Below are 15,887 nucleotides of genomic sequence, written 5' to 3'. Positions count from 1 at the left end.
CTTTTTCAGCATCCTCTACCAGTGTGACATTTATGCTTATTTTAGTGTCCTCTGCAAATGATGATACAAAAGTGTGCCGGGTGTTTTTGTCTATGTCTGCTATGAGGATGAGAAACAGCAGAGGTGCCAGGACAGTACCTTGGGGCACTGAGCTTTTGACCTCGCTGATGCTGGATCTTGCCCTGTTCACTACTACTTTTTGTGTTCTGTATGTTAGGAACCTGAAAATCCATCTCCCTACGTTCCCCATAATGCCCATGGCCTTCATTTTGTGCACTATCACTCCATGACCGCATTTGTCAAACACCTTTGCAAAATCTGTGTAAATCACATCTGCGTTTTGGTCGTTTTCCAATGCCTCCGTAATTCTGTCATAATGGTTCAGCAGCTGTGACAGGCATGATCGTCCTGCTCTAAAACCATGCTGGTTCGAGTTATGCTGGTTGTGCTGGTCCATGAAATTTGTAATCTGCTGTCTCATCATTCTTTCGAAGATTTTTATGTTGTGAGAGGTTAGGGCTACTGGTCTGTAATTTTTAGCTAGTGCTCTACTATCTCCCTTATGTAAAGCAGCTATGTCTGCACTCTTTAAGGCCTCTGGTATTTCTCCAAAGAATACTCAGGGCTCGTACTAGTGGTACTTTGCACTTCTTTATAAATAGAGCATTCCATGAATCTGGTCCAGGTGCTGAGTGAGTGGGCATGTTTTCCATTTCTTTTTCAAAAACTATGGGATTTGTACTAATGTCAATTAGTTGGTTTGCGTGGCCTTCTGGAGTGAAAAATATTTCTGCATTTTCTACCTTGCTGTCATTTAGTGGGTTTCTGAACACTGACTCATACTGTTCTTTTAGGATTTCACTCATTTCCTGTTCATCGTCAGTATACGAGTCTCCTCTCAGTAGTGGTCCAATTCTACAGGCAGTTCTTAGCTTGGATTTTGTGTAGGAATAGAAATACTTTGGGTTTCTTGCAATATCCTGTATGGCCTTTTGTTCCCTTTGTAGTTCTTCTGTGAGGTATGACATCCTAAGTTTTTGCTCTAATTCAATGATCTCTTAGCTAAGTCTATCTTTCCTCTTCACCCTAACCTGAGCCTCACTATCCTCATAAAAACTTCTTACAGCATTTAGTAACTTACTACCTATTCCATACACTTGCAACATCTGCCACATTGCTCCCCTATTCACCCTGTCTTATGCCTTTTCTAAATCCATAAATGCAATAATCCATAAATCAATAACAATTGGGCTAATAATCCATAAATGAAATAGAGCCTCTCCTCACTTAACGATGGAGTTCCTTTCCGAAGACCATATTGGTAAACAAATTTATTGCTAAGTGAGGAGCATACTATAATGGTAGTGGGTTTGTGTTAACCATTTTTGGTATTGTTTTAGTGTCACTTTTGCACCATTTATAACATTTTCAGTATATTTTTAAATGCTTATACAGTAGTGTACTGTATATTGTAATTAACAGAATAGAGGAAATCTGCTCTAATATACATTATTTAGGTATGCATACTGGTCACAGATCCCGTTATAAGTCTGAGTTGTTGGTCAATGAGTATGTCACTAAGTGAGGAGAAGCTGTAATGATAATTTGATTTTGCATGTGGAGGAAAAAGTATTTATAAGAACATAAGAACATAAGAACGAAGGAACACTGCAGAAGGCCTACTGGCCCATGCGAGGCAGGTCCAAGTCTCCTACCGGCTTAAGCCAATGCACCCAACCTTGTCAGGTCAGGTCACATTGACTTAAGGGAGGAACACGGCAACCGACCTGGTAGCACAAGCTATCAGGTCCAACTCACACCCACCCACATCCACTCATGTATTTATCCAACCTATTTTTAAAGCTACACAACGTTGTGGCCTCTATAACTGTACTCGGGAGTTTGTTCCACTCATCCACAACTCTATTACCAAACCAGTACTTTCCTATATCCTTCCTGAATCTGAATTTTTCCAACTTAAAACCATTGCTGCGAGTCCTGTCTAGGCTAGATATTTTCAGCACACTATTTACATCCCCTTTATTTATTCCTGTCTTCCATTTATACACCTCAATCATATCCCCCCTAATTCTACGTCTTTCTAGAGAGTGCAGATTCAGGGCCCTTAGTCTATCCTCATAGGGAAGGTTTCTGATACATGGGATCAACTTTGTCATCCTCCTTTGTACATTTTCCAGAGAATTTATATCCATCCTGTAATACGGTGACCAAAACTGTGCAGCATAATCTAAATGAGGCCTAACCAAGGATGTATAGAGTTGAAGAACAACCTGAGGACTCCTATTATTTATGCTTCTTGATATGAAGCCAAGGATTCTATTAGCTTTATTGCGAACACTTATGCACTGTTGTCTTGGTTTCAGATTACTGCTAACCAGAACTCCTAAATCTTTTTCGCAATCCGTAATATTAAGATCTACATTATTTAGTTTATATGTGGCATGGTTATTGTCCTGTCCAACATTTAGAACTTTGCATTTGTCTATATTAAACTGCATCTGCCACTTCTCCGACCACTGCATCAGTCTATTCAAATCTTCCTGGAGTGCTCGAACGTCCTCGTCAGAATGAATTCGACGGCCTATTTTGGTGTCATCGGCAAACTTGCCGATGTCGCTCTTTATGCCCTCATCTATGTCGTTTATGTAGATTGTGAACAGCAGGGGGCCCAACACTGACCCCTGTGGAACACCGCTCGTAATGCTTCCCCACTCTGATTTCTCCCCATTTATGCAAACTCTCTGCTGCCTATTTGTCAACCATGCCTCTATCCAGGAAAAAATTTCTCCTCCTATTCCATGTGCTTTAATTTTCCTCAATAGTCTCTGATGTGGGACCCTGTCAAAAGCCTTACTGAAGTCCATATACACAATATCATATTCATTACCATGATCTACCTCCTCAAATACCTTAGTGAAAAAAGTTAATAAATTCGTAAGGCAGGAACGCCCCTTTGTAAAACCATGCTGAGATTCGTTGATTAATTTATGCTTTTCAAGGTGGCTACGAACTGCCTCGGCAATTATTGATTCCATAAATTTTCCCACTATGGAGGTTAGGCTTATTGGTCTATAGTTCGAAGCTAAGGACCTGTCACCTGTTTTGAAAATAGGTATCACATTTGCCATTTTCCACTTATCTGGCACCATGCCAGTTTGTAGTGATATGTTGAAAAGATTAGCCAAAGGTGTGCTAAGCTCCTCTTTACATTCCTTTAGAACCCTTGCATACAGTTCATCAGGGCCTGGGGATTTGTTAGGTTTTAATTTATCTATTTGCCTAAGGACCATGTCACTTGTGACCCTAATCGTGCACAGTTTATTATCGTCCTGTTCTACATAATTTATCATTACTGGAATATCGCTGGTATCCTCCTGTGTAAAAACTGAGAGGAAGTATGTGTTAAAAATTCTACACATTTCCTTATCACTGTCAGTGAGCTGACCCGAGGAACTTTTGAGTGGGCCTATCTTGTCCCTGATCTTACTTCTGTATACCTGAAAGAATCCTTTTGGGTTAGTCTTCGATTCTCTTGCAACTTTAACCTCATAATCTCTTTTTGCTTTTCTAATTCCCTTTTTTATTTCTCTCTTTAACTAAATATATCGATTTCTTAATTGCCCCTCTCCTCTTTTGATTTGCCTATATATGCCTCTCTTTTGACCAATCAGATATTTTAATCTATTGTTCATCCATTTAGGATCATTTTTGTTTGATCTGATTTCCCTATTTGGAACATAATTTGACTGAGCAGCTAGAACTATGCCCTGGAAAGCATCATATCGGCAACCATCACCACCTACCTGACCCTTAGTCAGGTCATTCCAGTTCAGCCCACCTAAGTAATTTTTCAGTCCTATGAAATCAGCCAAGCGAAAGTCAGGGACGGAGACTTGATTGCCATTATTAGGGGAATTCCATGATATATTAAAACTGAGTGATTTGTGATCACTTTCCCCAAGCTCATCATTAACCTCAAGATTATTAATTAGTGTTTCTCTACTGGCAAGAACCAAGTCAAGGAGGTTATTTCCCCTAGTAGGCTCTGTCACAAACTGTTTTAAAAAACAATCCTGGATCGTATCAAGAAAGTCACCTGACTCTAAATTTCCTGTCAAATTGCTCCAGTCAATCTGTCTATAGTTGAAATCTCCCATTAGCACAACATTTTCGTATGTAGATGCCTTACGAATTTCGTCCCATAGAAGTTTACTGCACTCCCTATCAAGATTTGGGGCCCTGTAAATCACACCCAAAATTAGTTTTTCTCGGCCCTCGAGAAGCTGTACCCAAACAGATTCAGTGGCTGATGCTTCTAATTTAATATCTTGTCTAACACAACAATTTAAATTGTCTCTGACATACATCGCTACTCCACCACCTTTCCTGTTGACCCTGTCAGTGTGGAATAATTTATAGCCTTGTATGTGACATTCAGAGGGCATCTCTCTATCTTTCAGATTGAGCCAGGTCTCTGTTATAGCAATAATATCTAGTAGGTTGGTAGACAGCAACCACCCAGGGAAGTACTACCGTCCTGCCAGATGACTGTGAAACAAAAACCTGTAACTGTTTTGCATGATGGTAGGATTGCTGGTTTCTTTTTCTGTCTCATAAACACGCTAAGATAACAGGGATATCTTGCTACTCCTACTTACACTTTGGTCACACTTCACAGACACGCACATGCATATATATATATATACATACATCTAGGTTTTTCTCCTTTTTCTAAATAGCTCTTGTTCTTTTTTATTTCTTCTATTGTCCATGGGGAAGTGGAAAAGAATCTTTCCTCCGTAAGCCATGCGTGTCGTATGAGGCGACTAAAATGCCGGGAGCAATGGGCTAGTAACCCCTTCTCCTGTATACAATTACTAAAAAAGAGAAGAAGAAAAACTTTATAAAACTGGGTTGCTTAAATGTGCGTGGATGTAGTGCGGATAACAAGAAACAGATGATTGCTGATGTTATGAATGAAAAGAAGTTGGATGTCCTGGCCCTAAGCGAAACAAAGCTGAAGGGGGTAGGAGAGTTTCAGTGGGGGGAAATAAATGGGATTAAATCTGGAGTATCTGAGAGAGTTAGAGCAAAGGAAGGGGTAGCAGTAATGTTAAATGATCAGTTATGGAAGGAGAAAAGAGAATATGAATGTGTAAATTCAAGAATTATGTGGATTAAAGTAAAGGTTGGATGCGAGAAGTGGGTCATAATAAGCGTGTATGCACCTGGAGAAGAGAGGAATGCAGAGGAGAGAGAGAGATTTTGGGAGATGTTAAGTGAATGTATAGGAGCCTTTGAACCAAGTGAGAGAGTAATTGTGGTAGGGGACTTGAATGCTAAAGTAGGAGAAACTTTTAGAGAGGGTGTGGTAGGTAAGTTTGGGGTGCCAGGTGTAAATGATAATGGGAGCCCTTTGATTGAACTTTGTATAGAAAGGCGTTTAGTTATAGGTAATACATATTTTAAGAAAAAGAGGATAAATAAGTATACACGGTATGATGTAGGGCGAAATGACAGTAGTTTGTTGGATTATGTATTGGTAAATAAAAGACTGTTGAGTAGACTTCAGGATGTACATGTGTATAGAGGGGCCACAGATATATCAGATCACTTTCTAGTTGTAGCTACACTGAGAGTAAAAGGTAGATGGGATACAAGGAGAATAGAAGCATCAGGGAAGAGAGAGGTGAAGGTTTATAAACTAAAAGAGGAGGCAGTTAGGGTAAGATATAAACAGCTATTGGAGGATAGATGGGCTAATGAGAGCATAGGCAATGGGGTCGAAGAGGTATGGGGTAGGTTTAAAAATGTAGTGTTAGAGTGTTCAGCAGAAGTTTGTGGTTACAGGAAAGTGGGTGCAGGAGGGAAGAGGAGCGATTGGTGGAATGATGATGTAAAGAGAGTAGTAAGGGAGAAAAAGTTAGCATATGAGAAGTTTTTACAAAGTAGAAGTGATGCAAGGAGGGAAGAGTATATGGAGAAAAAGAGAGAAGTTAAGAGAGTGGTGAAGCAATGTAAAAAGAGAGCAAATGAGAGAGTGGGTGAGATGTTATCAACAAATTTTGTTGAAAATAAGAAAAAGTTTTGGAGTGAGATTAACAAGTTAAGAAAGCCTAGAGAACAAATGGATTTGTCAGTTAAAAATAGGAGAGGAGAGTTATTAAATGGAGAGTTAGAGGTATTGGGAAGATGGAGGGAATATTTTGAGGAATTGTTAAATGTTGATGAAGATAGGGAAGCTGTGATTTCGTGTATAGGGCAAGGAGGAATAACATCTTGTAGGAGTGAGGAAGAGCCAGTTGTGAGTGTGGGGGAAGTTCGTGAGGCAGTAGGTAAAATGAAAGGGGGTAAGGCAGCCGGGATTGATGGGATAAAGATAGAAATGTTAAAAGCAGGTGGGGATATAGTTTTGGAGTGGTTGGTGCAATTATTTAATAAATGTATGGAAGAGGGTAAGGTACCTAGGGATTGGCAGAGAGCATGCATAGTTCCTTTGTATAAAGGCAAAGGGGATAAAAGAGAGTGCAAAAATTATAGGGGGATAAGTCTGTTGAGTGTACCTGGTAAAGTGTATGGTAGAGTTATAATTGAAAGAATTAAGAGTAAGACAGAGAATAGGATAGCAGATGAACAAGGAGGCTTTAGGAAAGGTAGGGGGTGTGTGGACCAGGTGTTTACAGTGAAACATATAAGTGAACAGTATTTAGATAAGGCTAAAGAGGTCTTTGTGGCATTTATGGATTTGGAAAAGGCGTATGACAGGGTGGATAGGGGGGCAATGTGGCAGATGTTGCAAGTGTATGGTGTAGGAGGTAGGTTACTGAAAGCAGTGAAGAGTTTTTACGAGGATAGTGAGGCTCAAGTTAGAGTATGTAGGAAAGAGGGAAATTTTTTCCCAGTAAAAGTAGGCCTTAGACAAGGATGTGTGATGTCACCGTGGTTGTTTAATATATTTATAGATGGGGTTGTAAGAGAAGTAAATGCGAGGGTCTTGGCAAGAGGCGTGGAGTTAAAAGATAAAGAATCACACACAAAGTGGGAGTTGTCACAGCTGCTCTTTGCTGATGACACTGTGCTCTTGGGAGATTCTGAAGAGAAGTTGCAGAGATTGGTGGATGAATTTGGTAGGGTGTGCAAAAGAAGAAAATTAAAAGTGAATACAGGAAAGAGTAAGGTTATGAGGATAACAAAAAGATTAGGTGATGAAAGATTGAATATCAGATTGGAGGGAGAGAGTATGGAGGAGGTGAACGTATTCAGATATTTGGGAGTGGACGTGTCAGCGGATGGGTCTATGAAAGATGAGGTGAATCATAGAATTGATGAGGGAAAAAGAGTGAGTGGTGCACTTAGGAGTCTGTGGAGACAAAGAACTTTGTCCTTGGAGGCAAAGAGGGGAATGTATGAGAGTATAGTTTTACCAACGCTCTTATATGGGTGTGAAGCGTGGGTGATGAATGTTGCAGCGAGGAGAAGGCTGGAGGCAGTGGAGATGTCATGTCTGAGGGCAATGTGTGGTGTGAATATAATGCAGAGAATTCGTAGTTTGGAAGTTAGGAGGAGGTGCGGGATTACCAAAACTGTTGTCCAGAGGGCTGAGGAAGGGTTGTTGAGGTGGTTCGGACATGTAGAGAGAATGGAGCGAAACAGAATGACTTCAAGAGTGTATCAGTCTGTAGTGGAAGGAAGGCGGGGTAGAGGTCGGCCTATAAAGGGTTGGAGGGAGGGGGTAAAGGAGGTTTTGTGTGCGAGGGGCTTGGACTTCCAGCAGGCATGCGTGAGCGTGTTTGATAGGAGTGAATGGAGACAAATGGTTTTTAATACTTGACGTGCTGTTGGAGTGTGAGCAAAGTAACATTTATGAAGGGATTCAGGGAAACCGGCAGGCCGGACTTGAGTCCTGGAGATGGGAAGTACAGTGCCTGCACTCTGAAGGAGGGGTGTTAATGTTGCAGTTTAAAAACTGTAGTGTAAAGCACCCTTCTGGCAAGACAGTGATGGAGTGAATGATGGTGAAAGTTTTTCTTTTTCGGGCCACCCTGCCTTGGTGGGAATCGGCCGGTGTGATAATAAAAAAAAAAAAAAAATAATCTATGTTTCCTGCACTTGCAATTAATCTTAGCTCATCTATCTTATTTCTTACACTCCTGCTATTAGTATAGTAAACCTTAAGGGAGTTAGTCCCTTGCTGCCCTCTGCTGTCCCCCTTTGTTTGCCGACCTGATCTATTGTCTTTATTTATAACTTCATGCTGAATGCCTTTTATACATTTACTGTTTCCAACCCTAGTGTTGCAACCTGCTTGTTTCCCACACACACCCATACCTCTATCTTCCATCAGTCTGCAAGTGCTACCACCCCTGCCCCAGAGAGATGTACCCCATCCCTTGCATACATATCATGTTTGCCATAAAAATTGTTCCAGTTGTCAATGAATGGGATTGCAAGTTCCTTGCAGTATCTGTCTAGCCAGCAATTTACACGAATTGCCCTAGACAACCATTCATTTCCTACTCCCCTTCTAGGCAAGATGCTACATATGATTGGGATCCCTCCCTTAGACTTAATGAAATCTATAGCTGATCTGTACTTATCTAGCAGCTCTTCTCTCCTACCCTTCCCAATATCATTTCCTCCAGCACTGAGACAGATAATGGGCTTGTTCCCATTACCTGACATGATATTATCCAGCCTGTTGACTATGTCCCAAACACCAGCTCCAGGGAAGCACACTCTATCTCTCATCTTCTTATTCCTATCACAAAAAGCACGGTCAATATATCTTACCTGAGAGTCACCAACCACAAGAATGCGCTTACCTCCATTAGCAGGGGCAGTAGTACCCTTACCTTCACTGGCCACTGAAGTACATTCATCCTGAAGAACAGAGAAGCGATTTCCTACCTTCAGATCTTCACTCTTAAGTTTCCTTAGTCTGATGCGCCTCCCATTACTGTGAACCACTCGCCACTTGTAGCAGGTGCTGGGCTGCACCTCACTGCTGGTAGCCGTTGCTACCTCCCCAACTACAGCCTCCTCACAGCGAGAGACAGACTGCACCTCACTGCTAGAAGCCTCATTCCCCACAACTCCAGCCACCTCACACTCTCTCCCAGACCCATTGAGGTGGACCTTCAGCCTCCTAATCTCCTCCTGGAGAAGCAAGACCTCCTCCCTCAACTCTCCAACCTCAATTTTGTCCTTATACAGTGGACCCCCGCATACCGTACGCATCGCATACCGTTCAATCCGCATACCGCTCGCTTTTATCGCAAAAATTTTGCCTCGCATACCGCCCAAAAACCCGCTCACCGCTCTTCGTCCGAGACGCGTCCAATGTGCGCCCTTAGCCAGCCTCACATGTGCCGCCGGTGGCATTGTTTACCAGCCAGCCTCCGCGGTAACATCCAAGCATACAATCGGACCATTTCGTATTATTACAGTGTTTTTGGTGATTTTTTCTGGAAAATAAGTGACCATGGGCCCCAAGAAAGCTTCTAGTGCCAACCCTACAGCAATAAGGGTGAGAATTACTATAGAGATGAAGAAAAAGATCATTGATAAGTATGAAAGTGGAGTGCGTGTCTCCGAGCTGGCCAGGTTGTATAATAAACCCCAATCAACCATCGCTACTATTGGTGGTACAGCTGCTGCTGCTGTTGTACCACCGTCAGCTGCTGCTGCTGCTGTAGTACCGTCTGCTGCTGCTGTAGCATCGTCTGCTGCTGCTGTAGCATCGTCTGCTGCTGCTGTAGCACTGTCAGCTGCTGCTGCTATTGTACCACCGTCAGCTGCTGCTGCTGCTGCTGTAGTACCGTCTGCTGCTGCTGTAGTACCATCTGCTGCTGCTGTAGCATCGTCTGCTGCTGCTGTATCACTGTCAGCTGCTGCTGCTGCTGCTGTAGCACCGTTGTTGGTGTGGCTTATTGAGAATACCAAGAAACAATTAACCCCAGAGGATTTGCCACCCAGGATAACCCAAAAAAGTCAGTGTCATCGAAGACTGTCTAACTTATTTCCATTGGGGTCCTTAATCTTGTCTCCCAGGATGCAACCCACACCAGTCGACTAACACCCAGGTGAACAGGGAAAAATGCCTGGAACTAGTGCTCATATTGGTGAATTTAAAGCCAGCAAAGGTTGGTTTGAGAGATTTAACCCTTTCAGGGTCCGTCCCGTAGATCTACGGCTTTACGTTCAGGGTCCAAACCGTAGATCTACGCCATGAGCTCAGCTCACTCTGATAAACTGTGAGTGGTACATTTGGGCCTAGATATGAGAGAATACATCTATGTGGTATGTGTGCACCACATAAAACAGATCCTGCAGCACACTGTGCATAATGAGAGAAAAAAAATGAAATCATGATTTTTCGATTAAAACAGCAACTTTGCAGTGTTTTTTCGTATGTTTTTTATAGTTGTATTTGCGATTTCTTGGTCTCATTTGATAGAATGGAAGACATATTACAGAAAAAGAGATGATTTTGATTGGTTTTAGCATTGGAAATGGCTTGAAACTGAGCTCAAAGTAGCGGAAATGTTAAATTTTTGCCGATATTCAAGAGTAAACAAACGACCTCACACGTCTAATACACATCAGCTGGTGGGTCTAATATACATTCACAAATATGGTGATGATATTTATACAATTATTACAGTATTGCATAACAGTAAATCTTCTATTTTTTGGTGTGAATAAAAATTCATTATGTGAATAAAAAATCAAAATGGAATTTATTTGTAAAGCCTCAAAACATAACTAATGAACAGAGGAAATGTTAGTTTAGTGCCAGGAATGCCTACATTGTTCATTCTGGACCCTATTTTGAAATTGGAATATTTTGAACTTTGTGTTAAATTGGCCAAATTAACAATTTCCGATCACTTTATTTTGTAGTTGAAACAGTTGACTTGGCGATTTCTTGTGCTCAATCGATAGAATAGAAGTAATACTAGTGAAATAGCTAAGAATTTGGTTGATTGGAATAATGTAATTGGCCTAAAATGGGAGTCAAAGTCGGCAAAATCGCCGATTCGTAAATATCGCTGACACATCAAAATTCGCGAGAGCATAATTTCGTCAATTTTCCACCAATTTTCGTACTTTTTGTTTTATTACCTTCACAAAAAGATTCTCTACGATTTCATAAGAAAAAATAACAAATTTTTTTTTTTAAATATCTTGGACACTGGTGCGTGACTCCAGATTTGGGCCTTGGACCCTGAAAGGGTTAAGAATCGTAGTGGCATACACAGTGTGATAAGGCCTGTTCTGGAAGAAAATGCTAAACAGGACCTACAGTACTCAGGAGGAAGAGGCACTCCCAGGACACAGTGTCTCATCAGTCATTGCTGCATCTTCAATAAAGGTAAGTGTCATTTATTCTTCATTTAGTAGAGTAGTACATGCACAATATATATTGTGCATGTACTACTCTACTATTGTGCATGTATCCTTCTCTTGGTGTGTAGGAAAATGTATATTTCATGTGGTAAAATTTTTTTTTTCATACTTTTGGGTGTCTTGCATGGATTAATTTGATTTCCATTATTTCTTATGGGGAAAATTCATTCGCATACCGATCATTTCGCATAACAATCAGCCCTCTTGCACGGATTAAAGTCGCTATGCGGGGGTCCACTGTACAATAGATGTGTTTCTGGGCCATGGTGCATAAAGTGAATTCACATAAAGGGAACCCATTAAAACATAAAATAGAGGGATTTGTTATGTGACTTCTTAAATTCCAGTATTTCTTGAGTAATGCTTACCCAAAAAAATATGAGTTTACAGTACATGCACCAGATGGTCATATACAGAAGAGAAATGAAAAAAGTATGCTTGTTAGGCAGACCAGATGGAAAATGACCAGTAATACTGAGATTACTCTCTTGCTTGACAAGAAAAGACCTAATTTTGTCATCCATTGTGCTGGCATCTTTGCCAGCTATTGTGTGACTTCTGTCATGCTGCAATAATTTTATATTTGGGGTGGCTACAGAGCGAATGTTTGGCACTAGCCAGTGCCATTCCATAGGTCGATGGAAGATTGCAGGAATGTGACCTGTCCTGAATCTGTCCAGTGAGTGCAACACAGTGTGCACTACACTCAGTTCTAGTCTGGAGCAGATGTGCTAGATAGCAGCATTGATGCAAACTAATGGCTGGTGCAGAATATGAAAGCCTGATTGGACTTGTATAGTACAGTGGACCCTCGCATAACGATCACCTCTGAATGCGACCAATTATGTAAGTGTATTTATGTAAGTGCGTTTGTACGTGTATGTTTGGGGGTCTGAAATGGACTAATCTACTTCACAATATTCCTTATGGGAACAAATTCGGTCAGTACTGGCACCTGAACATACTTCTGGAGTGAAAAAATATCGTTAACCGGGGGTCCACTGTATATATCAAAGTAGAGATGTATGTATGTGAATCCATCACTAAAATGTGACAGAATCTATTAGGCTAAGAAAAGTTTGCCAGGAGAATAAAGACAAAACCAGCTTTTTGCAAATATTATGAACACAGGTGGTAGTTTGATGGCCTGTTGCACCTAATCGTAACTACATCCCCAAGCAATAACTTCGCAGGGCAGATCAAGGGTAAGGCACACAAACAGGTAGATTTCTTTACCCATGTATTTCTTCACTAATATACAGCTAGCCCTCCACTTTTGCGAGTTCCACTTTTGCGAGGTTTGAACATCCGTGAATGCCCAGCCAAGTGCTCATGTGGGAAAAAAAAAGTATGCGAAAACACTTCCCGTCATGTCCCTACTACCCTCCCTCTTACCCCGTCAACGATGTTTTCATGTGTTTTATGATTGTTCGTGGTTCAATAAGTTAAGGAAGAAGTATTGTTTGGCTAAGTAAATGATATTATTATATTTCCCTACAATATATTTGCGCATCAAAACATTTGCAGATGCTGCAGTACAGTATTATTATATTTCCCTACATCATATTTGTGCACCAGACATTCACGAATTTTCAAGAGTCGTGAGATTTTTGATCCCCTAACCCTTGCTAATGTGGAGGGCCTCCTGTATACACCATGTACAATGTTAACAAGAGAATGCAAGACTAGAAATGATGCAGATCAGAGCCACTCACTCAAAGTGGAAGGCTGCCCCCTCAGCCAGGTGCTTAGAAGTGGCATCACCTTGGCTGAAGTGGCGGGCTTCCATGTGATTGGCTGGTTGAACTAACAGTAAGCAGAGCAGTGGGGCCCCAGAACTGCTACACTCTGAATTGCTAGTTCACTGCCTTGGATCCACCCTTCTCATCCACCACCAACCCTGGCCTGGATCCACCTTCCTCATCCACCAGCCCTAGCCTGGATCAGCCTCCTCATCCACCACCAGCCCTGGCCTGAATTCACCTTCCTCATCCACCAGCCCTGGCCTGGATCACCCTCCTCATCCACTAACCTTGGCCTGGGTCCTCCAAGACTCCTCATGAAAGTGGTAAATGTAGTCATCCCACCTCCTGAAGAGTAAATCACTGGTCTTCAGTGATTCACTCTTCAAGAGTGAATCACTACTCTCGGGGCTCCGAGAGTAGTAAGACTCTCGAAATTCATCAAAGGCATATCATAGGTGAGGTGCCAACATTACGGTGCCCCGTGGCCTGGTGGGAAAAGCTCTCGCTTCACACAGTGAGGGTCTGGGTTATATTCCTGGAAAAGGGGTGGATACATTGGACAAGTTTCCTTACACTAGTTGTCTGTTTTCACCCATCAGTAAAATGGGTACCTGGGTGTTAGTCGACTGGTGTGGGTCGCATCCTGGGACAAAACTGACCTAATTTGCCCAAAATGCTCAGTATAACAAGGGGCTTTCTATATATGTAGTAGTATGTCATTGATGTCAGCTAGGCCTGTATACCTTGTACATGTACTTGTAGTAAATAAAGATATTAATATTATTATTATTACATGCATAATGCAGTTCTGTACTATATATTACATGCTATTTCTACCATCATGGAATTCTTGTGCCTTCTCATATGCCAGACAACTAGCACACCAGTCTGGGATTCACTGTAGGAAATCATTACGATGGAAAGAATTTGTTCATGTTAAATACCTTCTGAAGTATATTTAAAAGAATGATTATAAAGTGCCTAATCATTTTTTTAGGTAATTCTACATTATCTCTATTAGTAATACAGTTGTAAATTGTCTTGTTCAGAGTGGCTCACTACAAGAGATTGGATCTGGAGATGATCATAGCATAGGAATGGATCCCATAACGCCTGCAGAGGTACGAGAGGCTGTGAGACGCTACTGGGCCAATAACTCTCCTCTTGGGCCCTTGTCAAAAGTCAGGTCATCTATAAATACCAGACTGCTTGCTGCCTAAAGGTAAGCTAATTTTTTTGTAGTTATTAACACGAATGCTAGAAGCTCTTTATTTTAATCTTATGCTTGCAGTGAGCATTGTTTGTGAAGATAGCACCGGTTGTAAGCTGCAATATTTATTATCTCTTACAGTTTATACCAGTAAGTGTTGTGATCCTTGAATGTAAGATACCAGTTTCGTGATTCATGAGTGTAAGATACCAGCAGGAGCCCAGAACCTAACCTGCTGTTTAAGTGGGACCCTCTTGTATACTGCATATGAATATGAATTATTTAAATGTTGAGCCTTTAAACAATTTAGTGGAAAAATACAACATGGCTGTAAACGTTTCTTTGTGTAATACATTATTTATAAAATTTATAACTTACAGATGCTGTATCTTCTGGAAACAAAGGAGAGAAGCAGCTGGCTCCACCACAACAAGAACCGGTCTTATATATTTCAACAACATTATATAAATTCTTCTTACAAAAATAACTATGTAATACTTGTGCCAAGAGTAAGCATAATTCTGAAGTAAATGGCATAGTTGCAGTGGAAACCTTTTATTCACCACAGTAATACAGGCAAAAATCTTCTTGTTCATAAAGCTATCCAGTCTGTCTCAGTGATATTAACTCTACATTCTTGGTATTAGCACCTTGTTCTTGGTATATACTCCATGTTCTTGATATTTACTGTATTTTCCAGCATATAAGGTATGCCTTTGATCCCCACAAAAAGTCTTGGAAAATCAGTCTGTGCTTTATATGGTCAAGGTCAAGGTAAGTCGGGATTACACTGTAGCATAAAGTAAAAGGGTCACTAGCCCTTGAATATGATTATTGATTTACTGTTATGATACTTGTTTCGTGTGCCTCATATGCCAGAAAATACGGTCCTCCATGTTCTTGGTATTTACACTACATTCTTGGTATCTACCCCACATTCTTGGTATCTACCCCACGTTCTTGGTATCTATTCCACGTTCTTGGTATCTACTCCACATTCTTGATATTTACTCCACATTCTTGATATTTACTCCACATTCTTGGTATTTACTCCACATTCTTGGTATCTACTCCACGTTCTTGGTATCTACTCCACGTTCTTGGTATCTACTCCATGTTCTTGGTATCTACTCCATGTTCTTGGTATCTACTCCACATTCTTGGTATCTACTCCACATTCTTGGTATTTACTCCACATTCTTGGTATCTACTCCACGTTCTTGGTATCTACTCCACGTTCTTGGTATCTACTCCACGTTCTTGGTATCTACTCCATGTTCTTGGTATCTACTCCATGTTCTTGGTATCTACCCCACGTTCTTGGTATCTACTCCATGTTCTTGGTATCTATTCCACATTCTTGGTATTTACACTACATTCTTGGTATTTCCTCCACGTTCTTGGTGTTTACACAATGTTCTCAGTATTCACTCCACGTTCTTGGTATTTATATTACATTCTTGGTATTTGTTCCATGTTCTTGGTATTTACACAGCATTCTT

General features: G+C 41.0%; 1 protein-coding gene across 1 annotated transcript in view; it reads left to right on the top strand.

Moving 5' to 3' along the window:
* The window catches only part of LOC128700572 (transcription initiation protein SPT3 homolog), a 57,437-nt gene extending 42,508 nt beyond the window's left edge, over positions 1–14,929 (top strand). The window contains exons 7-8 of the mRNA XM_070098991.1: positions 14,225–14,397; positions 14,766–14,929. Coding sequence (XP_069955092.1) covers positions 14,225–14,395 — 171 coding nt within the window. The 3' untranslated portion in view covers positions 14,396–14,397; positions 14,766–14,929. The remainder of the gene's footprint in view (positions 1–14,224; positions 14,398–14,765) is intronic.
* Positions 14,930–15,887: the final 958 nt, after the last annotated feature.

This window comes from Cherax quadricarinatus, chromosome 65 (assembly GCF_038502225.1).
Source record: "Cherax quadricarinatus isolate ZL_2023a chromosome 65, ASM3850222v1, whole genome shotgun sequence".
NCBI lineage: Eukaryota > Metazoa > Arthropoda > Malacostraca > Decapoda > Parastacidae > Cherax > Cherax quadricarinatus.
Note: the sequence above shows the minus strand (reverse complement) of the source record. Positions and strands in the feature narration are given on the sequence as shown.